At 29.8% G+C, this 23,236-nt stretch overlaps 2 protein-coding genes, 1 long non-coding RNA gene and 1 other non-coding gene across 6 annotated transcripts; 1 reads left to right on the top strand and 3 right to left on the bottom strand.

The window, feature by feature from the left end:
• Positions 1-1,819: 1,819 nt before the first annotated feature.
• On the bottom strand, positions 1,820-1,891 carry Trnaq-uug (transfer RNA glutamine (anticodon UUG)). Its single transcript has one exon. It is a non-coding gene; the product is annotated as a tRNA-Gln (tRNA).
• A 256-nt stretch (positions 1,892-2,147) lies between these two features.
• LOC109602882 (phenoloxidase-activating enzyme 1) lies at positions 2,148-6,176 on the bottom strand. Of its 2 annotated transcripts, none has more exons than XM_020019330.2 (6): positions 6,003-6,176; positions 3,755-3,946; positions 3,148-3,679; positions 2,909-3,090; positions 2,648-2,740; positions 2,148-2,562 (listed from the first exon to the last, which is right to left on the bottom strand). In XM_020019330.2, exons 1-6 carry the CDS (start codon positions 6,064-6,066, stop codon positions 2,261-2,263), a joined length of 1,365 nt encoding a protein of 454 aa, XP_019874889.2. In that variant the 5' UTR covers positions 6,067-6,176; the 3' UTR covers positions 2,148-2,260. The 2 variants fall into 2 exon arrangements, with proteins under 2 accessions (XP_019874889.2, XP_049820926.1); XM_049964969.1 differs by lacking the exon at positions 6,003-6,176 and adding an exon at positions 4,400-4,512.
• A 3,100-nt stretch (positions 6,177-9,276) lies between these two features.
• Positions 9,277-12,288, bottom strand: LOC109602881 (CLIP domain-containing serine protease B9). The gene is made up of 8 exons (XM_020019329.2): positions 11,997-12,288; positions 10,774-10,971; positions 10,595-10,714; positions 10,312-10,543; positions 10,060-10,256; positions 9,911-9,997; positions 9,734-9,850; positions 9,277-9,681 (listed from the first exon to the last, which is right to left on the bottom strand). Exons 1-8 carry the CDS (start codon positions 12,145-12,147, stop codon positions 9,461-9,463), a joined length of 1,323 nt encoding a protein of 440 aa, XP_019874888.1. The 5' UTR covers positions 12,148-12,288; the 3' UTR covers positions 9,277-9,460.
• Positions 12,289-21,300: 9,012 nt separating this feature from the next.
• On the top strand, positions 21,301-21,934 carry LOC109602876 (uncharacterized). 2 transcript variants are annotated; one of them, XR_002191774.2, is made up of 3 exons: positions 21,301-21,439; positions 21,544-21,867; positions 21,919-21,934. It is a non-coding gene; the product is annotated as an uncharacterized LOC109602876 (long non-coding RNA). The 2 variants fall into 2 exon arrangements; XR_007547543.1 differs by lacking the exon at positions 21,919-21,934 and having other exon boundaries at positions 21,544-21,917.
• Positions 21,935-23,236: the final 1,302 nt, after the last annotated feature.

The following is a 23,236-nucleotide window of genomic DNA, read 5'->3' as shown; positions in this document are numbered from 1 at the left end:
CTCTAATGGAGGTATTAAAATTAAAAAATGTAACGAAATGTACAAAATATTAAATATATATATATATATCAATTGTTTGATTAAAGCTTCTAGAGAGAGAAACCCTTTTTACGAAACTGAACATAGAAACAAAGAAGCCCCACACTACAACATGTAAATCAACCCCTCGAATATGTGAGCATATTAAGCATCTTTATGATTAATTTATGTTGCCCCAAAACGCACACACATCAAAAGTCGACCAAAAGGGACACACTTAGGTGAGAGCTTTTGTGCGAAAGGGGTTTGATTGTAACTCGATTCGACCGCAGTCATTTTCAATATATGAGTATGGGGTTACCTGTGTTATGCAGGACCCTACTTAAAAATTAGCGCGGCTGAACTGGCCGCTTTTTCTTCATTGTCTATCGAGGCCAGAACGTCGTCCACTCGACTTGTACACGGGAAACGTCATTTAGTGCTATGGCAACCTTTGACATAATTTGCTTTGAACGGTTTCAAGCGGATAATTGGAAAACGAATATGTAGAAAGTTTTAATTAATTTTTTCTACGGGCTCATATGTTCAGATACTTTGACATCGAAATCATACTTGTTTGAACATACACATAGGAGGTAGACCGAAAAGATATCCACAATATCATCTAAAGAATATATTTTGTAATTGAGAGGTACTTCTGAAAAAAGGGAAAATAGTATTTATGAAGTTTAGAAATGATCATAAACAAGAGAGCAATCTGGGATATAAGATAAATTGCCATTTCTTATTCAACCAACACTCATTTTCCAGAAATCTGTATACTAAATAAATCTACCTTGAAATTTAGCCTCGAATAAATTAGGTTAATTGGATAAAAGTACTAGTTAAATTAAATGTTTAACATTTAAACAAATGTAAAATATATCTATAGTATGGTTATTTTAACGACCTTGGGATCACAGACTTTTTTATTTCCAAAGACCGGCGATATTTGCTAATTTTGCATCTTTAAGAAGTGTTGCCATTTTATGGCGTAACTTTTGGGAAACTACGACTAATACAATCGTGCAAATGTCGAGACGTATATATTTACGATGCCAGGTTATTTTATGCAGGACGTAAAACGAACATAAACCACACCTTAAACACTTGCCACCAGAATACATACAAGACATAAATATGCAGAAGCCTTAAACACCTAAGTTCACTGTTTGTTTAATCCCTTCAATGGCTGATGAGAGAAATATTTAAAATATAAATTTTATACCAAGGGCTACTATTGGCATTGATGATTTAATTGGAGTTGATACCAATCGATCCTCACTAAATGAAACAATTTATAATAATGAAAGTCCATATTAATTCCATTAATTCTCAATTTAATCAATCTAAATGTTTTCAATCTGTCCGTTTTATGTTTCGATGAACACATGTGCTCCGAGCGACAAAGAGAACAATAACGTTCCATTTTGCAATTTTTAATAATTCAAAACCATTAATAATTTTTAATTTGGGGAAATACTTTGATGGTTGAACGAAGGCTTTTAATTTTCACAAAAGGGCGTCCACTTTAAATAATGGGGAGTTAATCCTGACCAACGTCCGGCGCTGTATAAAGCATGTGTCGTGATTTATAAGCTTTTAAAAATATGGGACCGTCAACTCATAAATTTTGTTTTGTCATCTCCCCTAAAGCTTTTTCTAATTACAGTCTTACTCCGATTTCACATAAATACTAAATGGACGACGGGTTTTTAAATATGATGACAGTTTTTATCAATTCTAAATATACATATTTCTAAATTACAATCGTAAAATAGAAGAATCAAAATAAAAAGTCAGGTTCCACCGAGATTTGAACTCGGATCGCTGGATTCAAAGTCCAGAGTGCTAACCATTACACCATGGAACCGTTGAGTAAAATATGATTTTAGACATTACTAAACAAATTGCATATTAAATTAAAATACACGACATTTTAAAATTGGTTTATTTGTACTTCCACAAATATGTTCTATTTAAAAACTTAATCTCTGAAATTATTTCTATAATATACAGAGTGTCTTAAAAATTGATACCCTTAATAAAACACATATTTTCTTGAGGCAGTTCATAGTTTATTTTCACTAAAAATTATAATAATATTGATAATTTATTAAAAACATATATACACATTAAAATACTTTAAAGTAAAATATATAATACATGGTATTTACACTTGACTAAAATATCCACAGACTTTATGGATTAAATTGATTTAATCTTATTGTCATGGTTGCTTTTATTTAATGTTCTGTTGAATCCAATCAACATACGGTGGTAGATACGTATAAACCGAAGGTCTAGTTCCACATGGACCCAAACCGAAGGATGTAATTCCGACAAGCAGATAAATATATTCCGAACCATAGATCTGACCCAACATTAAAGGTCCACCCGAGTCACCTTTACACGTGTCTTTGCCGTTTGTTCCACCTGCACAAACTTGACTCTTGTTCCACACAAGTTTTTTGTTCAGTTGTTTGCATTCCTCTGGAGATGCGTATTTTATTCTAGCCTTAAGTTTCACGGAACTAGATAGAGCTAAAAACAATTGATTTTATTTGAAGTAATGTAAATTAAATTTTGAATTTTAAAATTTGACGTATATTACAAAGGAAATATTTACCGGTCAGCGTTTGTCCCCAACCAGCGATATCAAATGTTTCATTGCCTTGGAGTGTGAAATCTCTGTTTGGTAAACAAATTGGTTTAATATAATCTGAAATATTTTAAAATTATTAGTGGCAGAACATGCATATTTTTATTCATTCATTATATAGTTTGTGTAATTCAGCTTTGAAAACTTATTACGTCTCAAAACCATTCATTTTAGAAAAATTAATTGGAGAAAACAAGAAAATATTTGTCCTTTGAAGAATATAAGTACCTGAAAAGGTGACAGAAGTTGACAATCGTATTAATCCTATGTCATTTTGTGGATTTCGAATTTTAAATTTGGGATGAACTTTAAAAGATTCTATGAAATATTGAATTGGAGGATCTGAACACCCTCCAAAAATACAATCTGTTTCGTTATTCGTATCGTATTCTCCCAGAATTACATGATCGCTACAATAAAATTGTCACTATTAATTACTGTTATATTAATATTTCAATACAACTTACAGCCTTTGTAGTTGAAATTGCCTCAGAACTTCTTTGTCCAAACAATGACCAGCAGTGACAATATATTTAGAATTAATCAATGATCCTCCACAGCCATTCTTCATGCCACTTTTGGAAACATAGACCAAAATGGCCATCCAGGGAAACTCTCCCAATTCAGTCGAACTTCCTCCTGTAATTCTATTATTTTCTGAGATATGCACACCACATTGTCCACTACTGAGGTTTAAAATACTGTTGTCAGTCCTGGGTGTATTCCGTCTTGGTGGTGAGGAAGTTGTCGGAGGTGATGGTGGTGATGACGGTGTTTCTTTCGGTGGTTCGAGGGTTCGAGAAGGTGGTGGATTGTCGAAGATAAAGTTGTCGTCGTCGAATATTCTATCTTGAACATCTTCTTGAGGACAGCACACTCTGAATTCATAATCATCCGTGTAACAACGCCTACCTTCTAAGTAAGTCCAGACGTCATGTTCGTCTATTTCTCGAATCGCTCTTTGTATTGGCTTACAATTATGAACGTGCGCACATGTTCCTTAAAAATATTATGGCAATAATGAAATGCGAATATGGAAAACTATTAAACTCAGAAATTAAATAAATTACTTACCATTTTGTACATATTTGTTACTGCAGCCCCTAAAAGTTGGACAAAACACCATAGGTTCCGATCCCCGAATCCCACAGTGACTGGTCTTTAAAAATTCGATTGTTTCCGGTGCGTATTTCTTCGTCCTCACTAATGTCATGGCCATTGGACAGTCCTTCAACGGAATGCATTTTATATTTGTTGCGCTAATATCTGTAACAATAAAAAATTATTATTATACTCACAACGACCACAATCAAGTTGTGTGTGAACGTGCCTTGTTGAGATTGTGAACACATTCTCCTGCGGTTAACCACATGGAAGTAAACCCAAACCGGTGTCGTTTGTAATTTGTCAATTTTATTACTATTTTAGTGAATGTTATGAAAACAACATATTTTAATTAACATAATTATATCTCTTAAACATAAGTTATATTCTGTTACCTTTCCATAGTACTTTTCATTTTTTATTAACGGAAACTCTTATATTTAATTTGTCAACAGGTTTTTGTGGTTTAATTATAATAATAAGAGTTTTTACTGGTTGTTGCGTCTATACATTATAGATTAATAAATTCTATAATATAATAGAATCAGAATAGTTTATTTACATGTTGTTGCCACTTATTAGTCTGCCGTATTGTTAAACTATAATTTAGTTTACCTTGACATTGGTATTTTGATGGGAATTTAGATCCCCGGTCGATATTGAGAAACACATGTGTTAATGATTATTATAATCAAGTAGTTTTGTGCATTGTTATATGAACATTTTTCCGATGCAAGGCGAATTAACTAGTTCACTCACTCATTGTAGGCCAATTAATATAAAATTTGTGGTTAATTGTACTATGACTATTTAAAAATAGATTGATCGGTTCCATTTTAACCATGCTTATGATTCATCACGAAAACTTAATTGATTATTCGTATAAAATTTTCCGTTCTCTTATCTACACGCGTACATTCCTACTACATCTACGCTTTGGCGCTGATTCTTGAAAATGTAAATCCCAGAATCCCGGTTAAAGCCAACAATTATTTTTATTTTGATTCGTGACGGATTTTTATGACAAAAATGTGTATTCAGAAACGGATAATGGTATATCAGAAAAACGAGATATTATCATTTTCAGGGCTTTCCTATTACACATTTTATGTATGACAATTTAATATAAAAATATTTTAAATAATTAGAACATACACATACCATTCTTAATACTTATTAAAACTTTCTGATTATATTAAATTTGAAAATTGTACAAATATTTTAATTAATATGTAGTTACACTATCACATTTTGTGTGATCCTCTGTGAATAAATTATCCAAATCATTAATTAATTTATTTATTAAAGGTGACTAAGTCTTCCAGATGTCTAATGTGCTGAAAATCGTGATTTCTACATTCTAGAATCAACTTCTTGATCATATGATTACTTGCAAAAAGTATAGCTTAAATTCTCCTGGGTCACTATCCTCAAGAGATTAATTTATCGTGTACAAAGTTCATAACAAATGGGGAAATACATAGCGAGCATAGTTTCCCTACCGGAAAACATAACTAAAGATTATCTTATAAATTATATAGGATTACAACATGGCCATTTAATTAGGTAATGATAGTTTAATACAAAGTAACTATTCATTCAAGATTTTTAAATATATTGGAAAACCCTTACCTTCAAGTTGAGGGTAACTATGTTCTAAATTTAGTAGGACCTCGTAGTCTAACATATTTTCGTAATCAGTCTACAAAATAGTACTTTCACTATAATCGTGATTTTGAGTAATATTCTAAGTAAATTTAAAGAATAAAAAACACTTTAAAACAGCTATTATACTGAAAAATATTATCTATTACCTTAAAATTTTATCTAAATAAATATTATTTTAATAATTTATTTATTTAAGAATATTTTTGAAATTTATGTTTAATGAAAATATTTTTACAAATTATCGTAATGAATTTTCAAAACTACATATTTTATTTATTAAAGTAAACCTTAAATTACTATATTTTTTATTTATATTTAGCGTTTACAACGATAATTATATATTATCGCATTAGAAAAACAATTGAAAATTAATATAAATTATGGTCTTATTTACGTACTTTAATTCGTTGTTTTAACTAGACTAAAATTTATGTTAATATGCTCTATTAATAGAACTTTAAATTCCCATTTATGAATTGATTTTATTAATAAAAGAAATTAATGAAAAACAAGCAATTAAAGTTTAAAATAATCAAATGTTTCCACTCACCTACAAAACTAATCGCAAAACATAAACTGACCACAAACAACTGACACCGGAATTTCACACCCATACTCAAGCAGGTGATGGTGAATCGAGCACCGAAATCGGAATGAAGAATTTATCCATCGTTCAGGAGTTTATTACACTACTCATGACGTATGAAAAATCAGGCAATTTCGACTAGTGAATAATGTGTGTGGTTTCCTGCGTTGATACCGCATGTCTATAAACGTGCATAATCAGATGATAGTACCGCAAAGGATCAGATACGAGATTCTTCCAGATTAGACTGATTTTAATTAAGCTTTTTTGTTTGTTTAGGTTTTGTAGCGGTTTGGGAGCACGTGCGAAAAAGCATTGTATGTAAAAAGTCGGTTTTGATTGATCTTAAGGGTTGACTAATTTTTCATTGAACTGAATGATGATTGATTTTGTTTATTAAATAATTTAATGAAAATAAAACATTAATATATTATGTTGGAGTAAGAAATTGTCAAAGAAGTTCAAGAATATTATTGAACATTAATACGGTTTATTTTTATTCTTAATTAATAGTATTTAGTGAAAACAAATCTCCAATCATAAATATTGCAATTTTAATTGAATATATATTTATATTTTGATGGTAATGATTATAATTATGATTTATCTTAAATATAATTCAAGTAAAATAATAAAAGATAGAATGCATTAATTAATGCGACTTTCAAGGTTTAAGTTGCTTCTTAAGGTTTAAATGACCGGAAGGAAATAAAAAATAATTTAATGCATTGATGAATATTTTTATTGTTATAAAAAATATTCTAGAAAAAATGTTCAGGATTATTGTAAATTACCTATTCAGCTGGCGAACTGCGTCAATCCTGAAATAATACCGTCCAATTATCTTTCCTTTTTACATATTAGTAATGGTGGTTAACCATATTGGACTTGACCTTATTTTCATAAAATGATTTTCTGGATCAATGTTTATGTTATCAGCGATAACTATCATCATGACTGGCACATCCATTTTTATTTCCTTACTGAATGTTTAATACAAATTATTATGTTTTACATAAACTTTGTTTAATTAACACCAGATTTGTGCCAAAAAATTTACATATCAATTATACTAATTTATATTTGATACTTTGAGGAAGGTTTTAAATTAATTAAATTTTTTTAGCCTTAATTAAGTTGTTTCAAATTAGCCAAATGTAAATATGCTGCTGTACAAAACTATTCAGATATTAGAAATATATTATTAACTTTCACATCATCAAAATAATTATTGTAATTTTATAATTTTGGCGATTTACACAACCAATTAAAGACAAAAATATGGCCAGACATATTATGTTACTATTATAGTAGATACTTCAGTATTATTGTGGTTGCAATAAAATTAAACATAATCTCATATTATTGGCATCCTTTATTGTCTAACAATAAGTACGTTATTTATTGTTCTCTTAAAAATAATTACTGTTGCATATACCTACATAAACATAAATAGAATATGTTCCTTACACACCATATTGTATATTGTATCAGGATGCGGTTTAGACTTTTATTCTAAATTATTAGAAAATATAAAATTCTTTTAACTAAATATACATTCTTCTTAGAACACTTAACGGTTTTTTATAAAATTATCCTATTTATTTAATGTTAATTTATGTTGGTTAACGACAACTCACACACGCCATCACAGTATGCATAAATTATTTGAATTTCAAATATAGATTGAAAGGGGTGTGTAGGTGTCATGTTACAAAAATATATAACAAGAAGATAAAACATATATCAACTAATATTTATACAGGGTGTTTCATAACATATCCTAAATTTTTTAACCAATATGCTCTGCTAAATAAATCGACTTCTTAAAAAAATTCTAATAAAAGTCCAACAGAAAACGAAATAAAAAATGTTGAAGTTTGTAACAAACCTTATTCTACAATTTTTTATGCAGTGTTTACTTCTTAATATTTTCAATTATTGTAACCCAAACAATTTTTATATAGTTTTTTGTTGTTTCAATCGAAGTATACCGTAAGGAAATACAAAATATTGGTGAATTGCGTGAACTGATCACAATGGTTGCCTATAAGCTGCGTCTCCGGAACAGCGGCAAGGAGGAATGTTGGAACTAGTGCGACGAAATTGGATAAGACAAGCCCAAGTTTGCTTGCAGGTGAATGGAGAAAACTTTGAACAGCTTTTGTAGTTCATATTTGATTAAAAAATTTCGGACAAGTTATGAAACAATAATGAGTTAGAATTAAGCCGATATCGACGTTTTATAATCAAATTCGCCTTTTTTATAATTTCAAAGAGTGCTGGTTTATAAAATTATAATAATCTGGGAAGGTTTCCTTGATTAGTATGGAATAAGTTAGATTTTATTGTTGAAATAAGTTTTTGCAAGTTTAGAAACGTGTGACACATCAACAGTTATAAGATCAGATTTATGGAAAAATTGGAGGTACCGTACGTCCTAGAATTACCCAAAGGTGTCACTAACATATTAAATATCTTGTTATGCCAAACCGGTGTAATGGATTGAAGTTTCATATGTGAATTTAAATTAGTAGTTAATTTTATATGTTTCCATCAATAATTTTTATAAGGAAACATATATTTTCACCAAACTGTGTCGCAGTCTCGGAAAGAATTTAATATTGAAATAATGATCATGAGTTTAATAAATCAATTTATTAAAATAAATATAGTAACAAATACCCATATAAAATAATATAAAGATTTCATGAGATTTCACATGTCAAAATTTAAATTTTTATAAAATAAATAGAAAGGAATAATACCGTTGAGTTGATTCCTTAAATCGGTGTGGTATATCAAAATGTTGTTTTAACAATATTTCAAAAGAAATGTTTTACACACAAGCTTTCTTTCTCTCTTTTTTAGTCTTAAGAACTAAACTTTTATTTATTTAATATGATTTTGATTTATATAAAATTACATTAAATAAAAAAGATTTATGAAACTTGTGTGAAAAATTATTTTTAATATCTAATAAACATTTATATACTATTTCTTGGATTAAAAGAGAATAAACAAGAAATAACAATGTAGATCAGTTTAATAAATCTCATTTAATTAATCTATTACTATTTTTACATTTATAATTGGGTATTGTGTAAAAGAGACCGAAAATTAAACCTAAAATAATACTTTTTTAAGGAGCAATAAAAAACAAATTTGGATACCATTAAATTACATATATACATGCACATATGTATAAATTTACAATTACATTGTAATTTCGCCTTTATAACATTATATACATATATTTTCCTTAATGTATGTGTACAATTTGTATAAATAATACATGATATTGTAATAATTATATACATACATAAACTAAAAACTTTACGCTTTTTTCTGAATAAATATTTAGTTCTTTAAACTAAACATTTATTAATGTCTTTTATTTATGTTTATTGTATCAAAATAAATCATCGAGCCTTCCTTGATGATTTACTTTGCACCATTTTTCTGATTTCGCTCTTGATCCAGGGTACATAATGGGGAATGCTGGTATAAACTCCAGGCCATCCTTCCCTGGCACATCCTAGTCCATAACTAACGAGTCCTGCTGCGTACCATACTGTTCCATTCGGTGTCATCATTAACGGTCCACCAGAGTCTCCTGTACAACTGTCTTTGCCTTTAACACCTAAAAATATCTTTAGTATGCAAACCACAGGTAATAAATTGTTCAATAGTACCTCCGGCGCAAATTTGTTTATCTGTGACAGTTAATTCTAGAGCCTGAAACTTTTCTCTGCACGATTGATGGTCATAGCTGGGCACGTCCACTTTCATCTTTACATTGGATATTTCGGCTACAAATTAACGGTAAATATTAATTAAATTAAATTACCTACTTTTAAAATTTTACCCACCAGCATCCGTTTTACCCCATCCACTTAGTTGATACTGATATACAATGTAATTCGGTTTGTCTAACAAGCAGATCGGCTGTATAAAATCTGGAAACATACAACTGTTCGAAACATTCCTTAAAAATTATGACTCGGTAAACAATTATTACCTGTAAATGTAACAGGATTCTTTAAATAAATTATTCCAATATCATTGGGATATGAATTGTCTCCAAGTGTAAACTCTGGATGAAACACTAAGGATTTAACTCGAATTTCAACCGGCGGAGGAGCACATAATTTTGGATTACTTTTTAAACAGTCCACTTCTGTTTTGGTATTATGTTCCCCGAATATGACAGAGGAACTAAAACATGCTTCTATAATAAAATATTTTTTAGCCAATTAAACTCTTTTATTACATGTTGCCTTTGACCGAGTTGGTGGGAGAAATAATACAGTGAGCTGCAGTCAAAACAAAACTGGGCGAGATTAAATAACCAGAGCAGCCGTACGTTCTGTACCCATTATGATTGACATGTATCAATCTTGCCAACCATGGGAATTCTCCAATTCCCGCAACCGTACCTCCCATTATCCTTGATGACACTAGAGGCATTTGAATACCGCATTTTTTGGGAAGCGGATTTGTGGCTAGAAAAATTGATATTAGTTTCATCTTCTTTTGAATGTCAATATACTCACCATCTTCTAATACTTCGGCATCGGTGTGACGTTCGGTGTAATTTGTTGAGAAACTATTATCTCTATATCCTATTTCTGATTCCGGAACAGGTAATGGGGCTTCAGTTTGAGACAGCTTACCTAACAAAATTTGATATCATCATTTGTTGAAAATAAACGTTAAGTTAAGTTTGTTTTACTTTTATCCTTCACAAAATGTCCGTATTTTCCACAGCATACTGATGGTCCTGAGGACGTGCTGGGAGAATTACATTTAGACTCTAATAAAAATTTTTTTGAGCCGGCTTTGAAGAGTACTTGCATAAGTACCTTGCATTTTTTTATTTCAATGCATATTCCAACATCTCCATTAGGTGTCTCACAGGGCATGTGGAATCCTAAAATTACATACATAAATCTCATAAATTTTACATGGAAAATATTAAAATTGCAAATATTATTCAAACATGTACATAGATAACTTTATTGTTGTTTTTTTTTAATATTCATAAGATAATGTATATTGATTGTACTGTACTAAATGAGTAATGGTTATCCAGATGTCAATTCCTTAATTATATTGAAGATTTTACCATTGATTTGACAACAGAGTGAGTAATAATAATTGTCTAATTAATGTATAATATTAAATTTAATAGTATTAAATTAATAAAAGTATTTATAAATACTTTTCGTTGAACATTTGAAAGACTTCACAAATAATGAAAAAAATATAACAATTTTTAATTACTGCTAAAATTAGAATAAAAATAATAAAAAAAATTAAATAATTTTATTAAAAAATATTATTGCATCGATTTAATAAATTTGTATGATCTAGAAAATTTAATTTATTTAAGACAATCTCTAACTTATGAGTTGAGTATGGAATTTTGTGTATACAAATGTAAGTAATATAATAATAAATAATGTTTCATTGATTTAATTACTATCGTGACAATTCGTTTACAGTTCACATGTTAACTGCCAAATTATATGAAAAATTCCCGATATTAATATTCATGTATTCAACAAATTAATGAGAATTTCCAGTTAAAAATAAAATAAATTCACATATAAGTTACGTTGCATTCAATTAATTTTATAAACTGTTTATTTTTCTTCTGTCATGGCCTCTTATTAATCACTATCTTAATTATTATTTAATTTATTCCACTAAACATAAGCATATAAAGTATTGATTTTATATCACTTACACATTGTAAGATCAACGTAACCTTAGATAAAAGAAATGGATAAAAGATAAATTATTGTTCTTATGACAGCTCCAACGAAAATATTTTTGTAAATATACCAAAAAAAAAAGAACAATAAATTTGGTTATTAGGAGGATCAAGGTTACAACCATTAACAAACAATCGCATTCCATAACCAAAACCCAGCCCTATATCTCTATACATACGTAGATGGGGAGCCCATGATATTGTGGTCGATTCTGATGCATCTTCAGTGTCGTTCTTCGGCAATTGACTTATTAAAGAACCTTCCTGCTTCGCCTCGCCACTCGCACCAACGACGAACACAAAACAGAACAACAGCTTTAAACCACGCATTTTCACTGACCGAATAATAAATATTTTGTTTACAACATTAATTACATTGAGATTTGATCTCGTATCGCCGCCGAACAGGACCGGATCAGGTTGTTTGTGGAAGTGGTTAGGATGGTCGCGGATCCTAGAATTATATGAGGATCGGGTGACGTTTGCGAACTTCCCATTGCAAGAGGTAGGGAAAGTGGTTACGATTTTTGCATCATTATGTTTAAATAAATGATGTATAAATAAATATGTGTGTTTATAATGTTTTGACAATATTGAGAAATATCTTACCGAGAATTTTTAATTTAAATTTAAAAATATTGTTGAGGTTTCAAAACCTTATATCATAGCAATGAAACACTGATAATAGAAATTGTTAAACTTGTAACACATAATATAAATTTTGATATTTTAAATTTATTTCAAAATGTTTTGTTTTTGTATATTTTTGTTCATGTATATTTAAACACAATTTTGTCTGAAGCAAATATATAAATTTGGAATTATAATGTATAATATATTTCAAAATATAAAATATACACTCCTGTACAAAAGTTTGAGAACACTAGGATATAATTGTTGGAAATAGCAAATCTATACATATAAATAAAATTGGAGTGTCTGTTTGTAATATTGAAATAACCGTTTTTTACTACATGCATATGAATACGGTACATACACCAAAATAACATTTTTTACAATTTTTGTCTCTCTGTCTGTCTGTCTGTTTGTACCGGCTAATCTTTGAAATGGCTGGACCGATTTTGACGGGACTTTTATTGGCAGGTAGCTGATGTAATAAGGAGTAACTTAGGTTACTTTTATTTTAGAAAAATTCATTTATTTTAGAAAAATGTAAGTAATGTTGCAATGTCTGTCCACCACTGGGCCGTCACGACGGGCGCCTCCCGGACGAAGTCGCAGGTAAGAATTGTTCTTTTAATAAAATGTTGTCTTTTAGTTATTTCTTCCGTTTTTAATAATTTTTTGGGAATCTAGGAATTATTTGTTTTTACTTTTTTAATGATTTTTCAGGAAATTAGTATTAGTAAAAAAATAAAAGTCCAATAAGTTATTAAAGTGAAACTCCTGTAGATTTTAATTGTATGGAAATTGATCGTATGGATTTTGATCGTATGAAAAATAATCGTATGGAATTTGATCCTATGGAAAATGACCATATGGATTTTGATCGTATGGATTTTGATCGTATGGAAAATGATCGTATGGACTTTGATCATATGGAAAATGATCGTATGGATTTTGATCATATGGAAAATGATCGTAAGGATTTTGATCGTATGGAAAATGATCATATGGAAAATGATTGTATGGAATTTGATCGTATGGAATTAGGTCTCTTTACGTTTTTAAAGAATTTTTGAGATTTTAGTAGTTTTTTACGTTTTTAGTAAATTTTTACGTTTTTCGTAACATCGTTATATTTATATATATATACTGTATGTATATATATTTATTTAAGGCTACCACTCGTAATTGTAGCAATTAATGCGCCCAAGAAATTTCGAAAGTATGACTCATTAGTATTTACTACTCATATGGGAAATTTTCTTCGAAACTAAATTGTTCGAGAGGACCGAAATTTCTTCCAATTTTGCTTTCATAAGAAATTTATTTCGCAATAATTTTCACATGAAATTTTTCTAATTAAAAATTTTTTGGTTATAGAAGTGTAATAAACAACTAGTAAACAATAAATATGAAAAATAATATTAAAATAAACGCTCTGTATATGAAAATACACACAGTGTATGAAGTTTATTTCGGTATTATAAAAAATATTATGAGAAGTAGACAAAGAACCAGTTTTTTACCAAGACTTAAATTTGTTGTTGTATAGAAATGACGGTATATTGTCCAATCGAATTTCTGATATTCTGCACATAAATAAAGGGATACAAAATTTACCCGCCAAGAGTATGTAAAGAAGACTGCGGAAAATGGAACTGTTTGGAAGAAAACCCACAAAAAATCCCTTACATCAAAGAAAAATATGAAGAAGGTATATTTCGTGGTCCTACGAAAAATGAGGATTGGTGTTATTAAGCGATAAAAATATGTTTAATTTATTTGGAAATGGCGGAAAGGAGTTTGTAAATTGATCAGTAGGCTAACGGTTCCATAAAAAAAAAAACAATTAACCGACAGTTAATGTTATGATGTAGGGCTGTTTCAACCAATATGGCTTTGACCCATTGGTCCATATTACAGAGTGAGAGATTTGTTTATGGAAAAATAAGAGCTACTGAAAAATCTTCAATTGGAATGGCAAAAAATACCAGAATCTATCAGAAAATTAGTTGACTCCATGAACAAATGGTATGCAACAGTCATACAAGCTGATGGTTATGCAACAAAATATTAATGCTTCTATTTTAATTTATAATATCTCAATAAAAGTGAATAAAACTTCCAGAAGCATTTTTATTAATTACTTATACAGGATATCGATTAATAATTTTATTTAAATAATTAATTGTTTATTAATTATTCGAATAAAACACAATTCAATTTTAGAGTTTCCAAACTTTTGTCCACGAGTATACGTATATTAAAAAATTAACACATTTCTTGAAAATGTTCATAAGACTCAGGTATCAAAACTAGAACATATATACCATTGTCTAATGAAGCAAATGTTCAACATGCGATAGTAACTCAACCTAACTCATATCTTCTTTATTTGGTAAACCACAACTGCATTCATATATATAAAATTTTACCTGCTAAAATATGTAATGTAACAAATACAATTTTTTAAAAAAATATATTTATAAAATACTTATTAGAATTTTTAAAATTTCCATGCATTTTTATTGAGAGCTAATCATGAATATTTTATAATGGTTTCTAGAAATTGCCTATTGCATAAATAGATTTGTGATGATGGTAGTAATTGTTCTATATCCACCCAATTACCATACACTCAATGATGATTGTGGAAAAACGATTTAAAAGTAAGTGAAACAAGGTTATTCAGAAACGTTACGAGGCACACAGATAAGCTAAACAGACCCGTAACACCAAAAATTTATTTGAACTAAATATTAATGTTGCTGGTAAACATTTAAGGTGACTTTCTTCTTATATCATACGGTATATTCTCGTGTACTTCCCCTTAATTTATGAAGACATGAACAAGTGAGAAATATTAAAAAGTAATTACAACACAAATTGAATCACATTTTTATTACCTCATTACAAAAATTTAAAAACTATATCTTAAAAATTCACAGTTACAAATTAATATTGAAACACAAATCATTATTTGTGAAATGTTTTTGGATCTTACTAAATCCCACCGAGAAAATTGCTTGCACTTTAAAAGTTGTGTTGCCATCATTGATGTTAATGATGTGTAAATATTATCAACGTTACTAATTTACTGTATCATTTACCAATTTTACACTACCTCGATCAAAAACTGCTTGTTGTTTATTTTGGTATTAAGAAAATACTTCGTATTTTCAAGGAAGACTTTAATTAACTGTACAAACATCTACATGCACCTTAAGGTAAATTGAAATTAATTGAAAACGTTCATAAAGTTCAACATTAAAGAGGTAAATTTTAAAAACTTAAAATGATGAGATATCGTTTGTTTTCAGTAGTTAGATTTTACATTCATATTCATTACTTTTAGAAAGGTTCAAATTATCCGAAACAATAGCTCCTAATAACTGACATTTGATAGCTGTAGTCGACGTCCGTCCCCTGCATATGTATGCAAATACGGATTATTCGTGTGATAATGTCGATTCAATATAAAAGAAACGTAATTCGAGCCGAACAGGGCAATAAGCTGCAGGCACAGGAAAGAGTAATTTTGATAATGACCTTGATAACGGCGTAATATAGCATTTTTGCAAATCCTTTACTATTTATCCTTCCGAGGGGAATTAAACAAGGATTACGGCTGGAATGGAGAGTCAGATAAAAAAGGGTTTATTTTTCTCGTAATTTCATTATCACTTATATGAAAATTTCCAACAATGTGAACCGGACCGTTATTAAGTCAAATTAAAATGAATTTATTTTGCTCGTGGCTGTATTAATGGGGATGATTAAAATGGAAAATTATGTGATTAGCAATAAAGATACCGTATAAAAGTATGAATAGCATTGCCCATAAAATGAGTTTTCAAACACCGATTGTTGTGAACTGTTCTTAGGACTCGCCACATTTACATATATAAAAAATAGATACTCCCACAATGTAACGTATTTTTCCTCGATTATAATATTTAACCGCAAAGTCGAACAGGTATACATATATGTATAATTTTTTGTCCATTATATAAATTGGTAATTAAGTGGATAGTAGTTTTAACGGATTACCTTATGGAAATTTTATAGAAAGTTATTTTGGAATTAATAATATAAAATTATAACTAGACATAAAAATGGGACCAGTAATTTTAATCAGTCGTGTTTTGAATATTTTATTCCCATTTATTTCATTAATTTTAATATATACTAGTATTTAAACATTACATAAAAAGAAACAAATACAGTTTAAATTAGAAAATAAAACAGTTATAAAATAATACGTTTAATATACAAGGTGTTTTACAACTTATCCGAAAAATTTTAGCCACATACTCACTGTCACATAAGAAGTCCATTAAAAAAAATGTAATAGATCAACTGGAAACGAGATAAAAAATAATTCAATACATCTATACATCACCCTTTTTAACCTTCTATACTGGGTGTTCCGCAACTTATCCGGCAAATTTTAACCACGTACTTACTGTTGCATAAGTAGTCGATTAATCATATTTTTTTTTTAATGGACTTGAAACAGTGAGTATGTGGTTAAAATTTTTCGGATATGTTGTGGGACACCTTGTATATACATACATATAAAAAATATAATAAATAGACTACTTATGTAACAGTGTAAAAAATTTCGTTAAAATTTGTCGGATAAGTTGAGAAACACCCTGTATATTATATAAAGACCATTATTACTTATTAACATCTTGATAATATAAGAGTAATTTGTATAATTATTAATGGCAAAAATATTAATAACATTCACAGAGGATACAGTCTTATAAAACTTAGTTTTGAGTTACGTTTATTCCAAATATTGTCTGTAATAGAATTGAGTTAATTTATTTTTCCATGTATGCATTAAACCCACACATTTATCCCCAATCCCAACCAAACACATTACTATAGACACGCACTTACTTTCGCCTACCCAAAGAATCAATCCACCATCACATAATAAATCAGCCACCCTTAAAAAAGCCACCCGACATCGATATTTACATATAAAATCGTCGCCGGGCGTCCTATCCTCTTCGAATGGCAATAAATGTTTACATTCGAGAGGCAACCAAAGAGTATAATGGCTTGTCAAGCGACACACACAAACCGGACTCAATGGGCGACCGGAGTAGTTGAGCTGCAGCGGACAGCAGGAAATACGTTCCTGCTACACGTCATTCCGTTCCGCCGCTATCGCGACTGATCCTGACATGCAATATTCAATGGGACCGTTCGTGGAACTGCTGCGGAGAGATGCGGAGCAAAAAGCAACAACAAAAAAATGCGGCAACATGCATTTATCGTTTTGTTTTTTCATTAAGTCGACGCAGACGTCAAACACGACGGAAATAATACGGGAAATTGAATGTTATGACGAAAATAAATGATAACGGTTTATGATACGCGGTTTATGGAGTTTGCGGAGTGATTTCTTTTGCATGCCAGAGTTTCCGGCGGATAGGGCAAGAAAATGTCGACGCATATTTCATGAGGTGCTTTACGCTCCTTTTGGAAACCATATTGTTTCCTGTATCGCGGTTTATCAGTGCACTTTACCCATAGCCGTAATAGGACATTATTTTTTACTACAATGATGCAATTAAATAGTTTGATGAAAATTGAGGATATGTAACTTATTCCTCATTATGCAATGTGTCACTGCAGCTCTAAATAATTGCACCGAACGGCTTATCTAAACCAGTACTCGCATCAGCGTCAGATCGACGTAATTAAAAGAGTGCCACCCAATAACACAATTTCTGCATGACACACAAGTGCCGTCCGGGATGCCCCACTAAGCCTGCAACCGGATGAGGATTTTGTAATGACAGCTCGAGTTTCCCCACGCGATCGTGGGGGAGCAGCTGTACACCGCCCTCGACGCCGTAGCGGGGACGCCGGCCACTCATTGTTTCATAAATTAGCCCCGGTCCCCCGCGATGCAACTGAACAGATGTAAAAACTCCGACGCGATTATCCAATCGCAAAATGGGAGGAGGTGAGTTGCGTTTTTTCCATGCATGTCGGGCAGTCAGAGATTATTGGGGTAAAATAATGTTGGAAAATGATGATGATGATGATGTACGGGAAAAAAGATTCCCGAAGGGACAATCTTCAATAATATTGCCGGGGCATACTATTTCCAAACATTTACTGGAATTAAAACTTGATAATTCTTTTTCTATTAAACTATGATCTGATTTATATTAACCTTAAAATATTTATCAAACTCACCCCGTTTTTTGGTTTAATCAAAAACAACATCAGGAAACCTAATAACACAATTCCTCAATGACATATAGAGTGAGTGTGTGGATTCGCTTGGAAACGGATTCCCCATCGAATTGTTGGGGTGAACTCCTAGCTCCCCTTTAGTCCAAAGGGGGGACTCTTATGACGCACAAGCGGACTCCCCCTGCAAAATTTTATTTCACATGTATCGATTTTTATATATATGTTATATGAAAGCAACTAGGCGGATGATGTTAAATAAATCAAAACTGGTTATAAACTAATTTAAACATAATTTTCTTCGAACTCGGGAATTTATAGACGTAACCCACTTAATTATCTAAACATTAAACTGAAAAACATTAAACAAACATGTACCTATAAGAATAAAAGTAATATAAATAATATTTTATATAAACACAATTTCACTTTTATTGTTCAATATTTAATTTATAAATTCAAAAAGTTACTAAATATACCATTTATCATTTATAAAACTGATCATTTTCTTGAGGTATTCAACAGTCCCTCATCAGTTCTACACTTTCGAATACATATTTAGTCGGGCATCGGGGCAAGGGACACAATAAAAGCCTAATTCGGTTCAATATTGAATATTTAGTAATCTCGATAAGTAAAATGTGCGGATCGCATGCTAAGCAAGGATTGCCAACAATCGGCCATAATGCGATGGGCTCGGGGAATTTAAAATACCAAAAGGGAGAGATAACTACCTATAATTCTGTCATAGAACCAATTCCGTACAGCTACTTCAAAATTCAATGGTTTCCTTTTTTTCCGGCTACGTCACAATCTGTTTTATATTCATGCACAGGCGACGACTCGATAAAATACAAACACAGATAAAGATGCTTTATATTTTTCAATCTAACGTTAAAACGTTCCGTCTACGGCAGGTTGTAAATATTTATGTAAATTTTGTTGCTTATCTGGTCGAAAGTTTTAGTATGTTTCCAAGGATATGGGCCTGAGAAAATATTGTTAATACTATAAAAATTGTTGTGAAGTAATCCTTCAAAGAATAGTGGTTCCACTGTTTTAAAGGACTCATACATCTTCTGTCATCCAAGTAAAAGCTTACAGTATTTTCAAAATTATTTTAACAATTCATCTTCTTTAAAACGAATGAAATCCCGAATAAAATTTTAATTTAAAAATTATGAAAGCATCGTGAGGTTATATTGTTACAGCCAATAATAAAACATGTATCGTTGAATTAGTTCCAGTCACGGAAGCCGTTCCGAAATTAATTCAGTCAGAATTTCATAGTTCGCGTACTTCTTATAAAATATTATTAAAACCTACCAGGAACATATTTCCTGTCTGCCACGTTATTTAACTTTTTCCAATCGAAATATTAAATTTATACGGGACTGAGATGCGCTCCCTCCATCCGGGATTCTCTTTTCAGTCAACTTTAATTATTTCCTATATCGAGTCAAATATTAAAATGTTTTCAGAGCATAATACTTATTGTTGGCGCTCCATTCAAAAAATATTTATTTTTAATGAGTTTTATAGAAGGGACACTGATAAAAATTACTATTCGCTGGAATTAATTTACTCGGCGAATTTTCCTACACAAAGTTCATATCCAATTTATACACTGTTTATTATCTCATTAAATTTCTATCGAACGGAGGTGGTTTTTTTTGTGAGCAACTAATTCAAAAGCTTCTATTTCCACCGATAAGATCTTAATTGTGTTGTAAATATACTAATATATATATATTTTAATAAAAACAAATATGATTATCATAGGCAAAAAATAGGAGGAGCATTCTAATTTTTAATTATAATTTGATAAAACCTCAAAAAATCTCAACAAATTGGTTTAAAGTTAATATATCAAATCTTACAACATGTGTGACAATATCAACTGTTAGAATACGGTAAGGATTATTATCAAAAATAGCTAATAAGAATTATTTTGCTAAACACTATTCCCGAAATTGATTTTTCACAAGAGAATGTTTTGAATAATATATTTGGTATACATCTACAGTACTACAGCCATCGTATTAACTGTATTAAACTAGAGGCCATATGTGTTTCCTTTTGAATTAAATAAACAAATTAAAAAATAAGTATTTTTTCTGATATGAATATTGAAAATCTCCATGTATCTATATAAAAATAAAGACAAATGAGACATATTAGGTTAAAAATTGTACTAGGATTATTCTAATTTCTAATATTAATTTAAGAAAGCCATTAAAAATCTTATTAAGTTGGTGTAGATTGAATATATCAAATCCAATAATGTGTATGTTAATATCAACCAATAAGGTAAGGATTATTATTAGGTAAAAAATTGTACTAGGAACATTTTAATTTCTAATTTTCATTTGAGAAAACCATTAAAAATCTTAACAGGTTGGTTTAGAGTTAATATATCAACGTGTATGTCAATATCTGTCTGTCAGAATTAGATAATTATTATAAAAATTAACTAATAGGAAATCTTTTATTAAACACTGTTCTCAAAAACAGATTTTTCTTTAGAGTATATTTTAAGTAATATATTTGGTATATATCCTGCTACTACTCCTGCCATATTTTAATATGTTAACCCAGAAGGCATATGTGATTTCTTTTGTTTTAAGCACAAATTAAAAACTAAATATTTTTCTGATACGAATATTGTATGTATCTATGTATCCTAGATGGTATCCTTGGTTACGTATAATTATGGATATTCAAAATTGTAAAATTCAGGTTCAGCGTTGAAAATCTTGCCACGATCTCAAAGGTAGGTGTTATTAAGCAATTTGTACACTTTAAATTTGAATGCAATAACTCAATCCGACTTTTATTAAAATACTTAATATGGTTGTATTTATTTTATACTTTTAGGGTAAATAAAATAAATACGTCAAAAAATACGTCAGTAACCGTGTACCCGCAAAAATGAGATTTATTGGCAATATTTTCAGAACTGTTCTGAAAAAGGCAACAGCCCTTTATTTGTTGAGCATTATGTCTGCTGATATTTTTGAAGAGACCTTTCAAATGTGCTGCCAGGAAACATTGGAAATGTTCAACATCGGAAAGCTTTTCAAAGACTTAAATTGTTTCAAAAAATCTGAAGAAGAGAATGATAATAAGAATGATTCAAATGTTGAAGATGATTTGTCACTGAAAGATGAAAATCTTGAAACTGAAGTACTAATTACTAATGTAACTAAAATTAATTAATTTGTTTACTAATAAATTCGTATGTAATTTCAGTACTGGTAAATTTATTGACATTTATACGTAACCTTCATTAAAAAAAAACCTGTGTGTAAAGGCTACATTGTTTAGGGAAACACACAAATGGGGGAAGATAATTAAAAACCTCTGTTTTATATCTTTTTGTTCAATGTGTGAGTCATTTTGTTTTATTGCACCCGCCGTTTTGTATATATTTAATTAAATTCTGGAGATTCTACTGTAAAAATATCTTAATTACGTTTTAGAATTTTCAAACTCACTGAATTAATTTGTGAGCACAAACTTGTTATTTTCACGCCTGCAAAACTTTGCGCCGGAAAAAGAAAAACACTTGCAAAGAATGAATGCGAACTTGTTGTTTGATTATTTTAATTAAGTATATTAATTCCAGTGTTTTTTTGTTGTTTTTTTACTTGAATCTGTGAACTTTAGTGTCTGCATTAGGTACCTAAGCCTTTTTAATGTCTTAATTACACGCATTTACTTAAAAATCTAATTAAATACTATAATACAGTGTAACTGATAATAAACTAAGCAGTTAATATAAAATTAAATTATATTTTATTTTAATTTAGTTTAAAAGGAACAGACGTAAAACAAAAAATAAAATTTTGCTAACCATGCATGAAATCCATTATCTTTAATTTTTCATAAGGTTACTGGGAGCCGTTAAAGCATTTTAATGTCTGAAAATATATAAAAGTTTATGATCTTTGCAGATATAAATTTTGTAGCTAATAAAATTCCATAACAAGATTATAACCCCCCACAGTCCATGATCCTAATGGGCGCTATTTGTACTCTAAAATAATTTTCATTTTTTTTGGGATCAGTAGGACATACTATATGGCTTTTAAGAAAATACTTCAAATTATGACAGGGCACGTCATGTATTTGCTCTACGGTGTACATATATGCGATTTTTAAGTAAACTAGGTTAATCCTCTATATACAGTATCAGACAAAATTAGAGCGACTATCTTGAATATTAAAAAAAATGTTTAAAAACTAAATTATAAAACATTTATTTATGCCCACTACTTTATTTCTCTTATTTCATTTATGTCCCACGCATTTTTCACGTTCAGTAGGAGATAAACTGTTTTTTATTCAATATTTATAAGAATAAAAAAAAATAATTATTGTGGTTTATAAGTCATAAAAGTAATACGTAAGTAAGTAATCAAAAACAATTAAAAGGTTTCCAATTCATGGAAGGGTGGAAACTCTAAAACGAAGCATTAGATCGTCACATAAAAATGCTTATTAGAAATAATCCGAGGATGCCCGTAACTCAAATTTTAAGAGATTTAGGAGATCAATCAACAACAAT

The sequence above is a fragment of the Aethina tumida genome, chromosome 3 (assembly GCF_024364675.1).
Source record: "Aethina tumida isolate Nest 87 chromosome 3, icAetTumi1.1, whole genome shotgun sequence".
Taxonomy (NCBI): domain Eukaryota; kingdom Metazoa; phylum Arthropoda; class Insecta; order Coleoptera; family Nitidulidae; genus Aethina; species Aethina tumida.
This window is presented reverse-complemented; position numbering and strand designations above follow the sequence as displayed.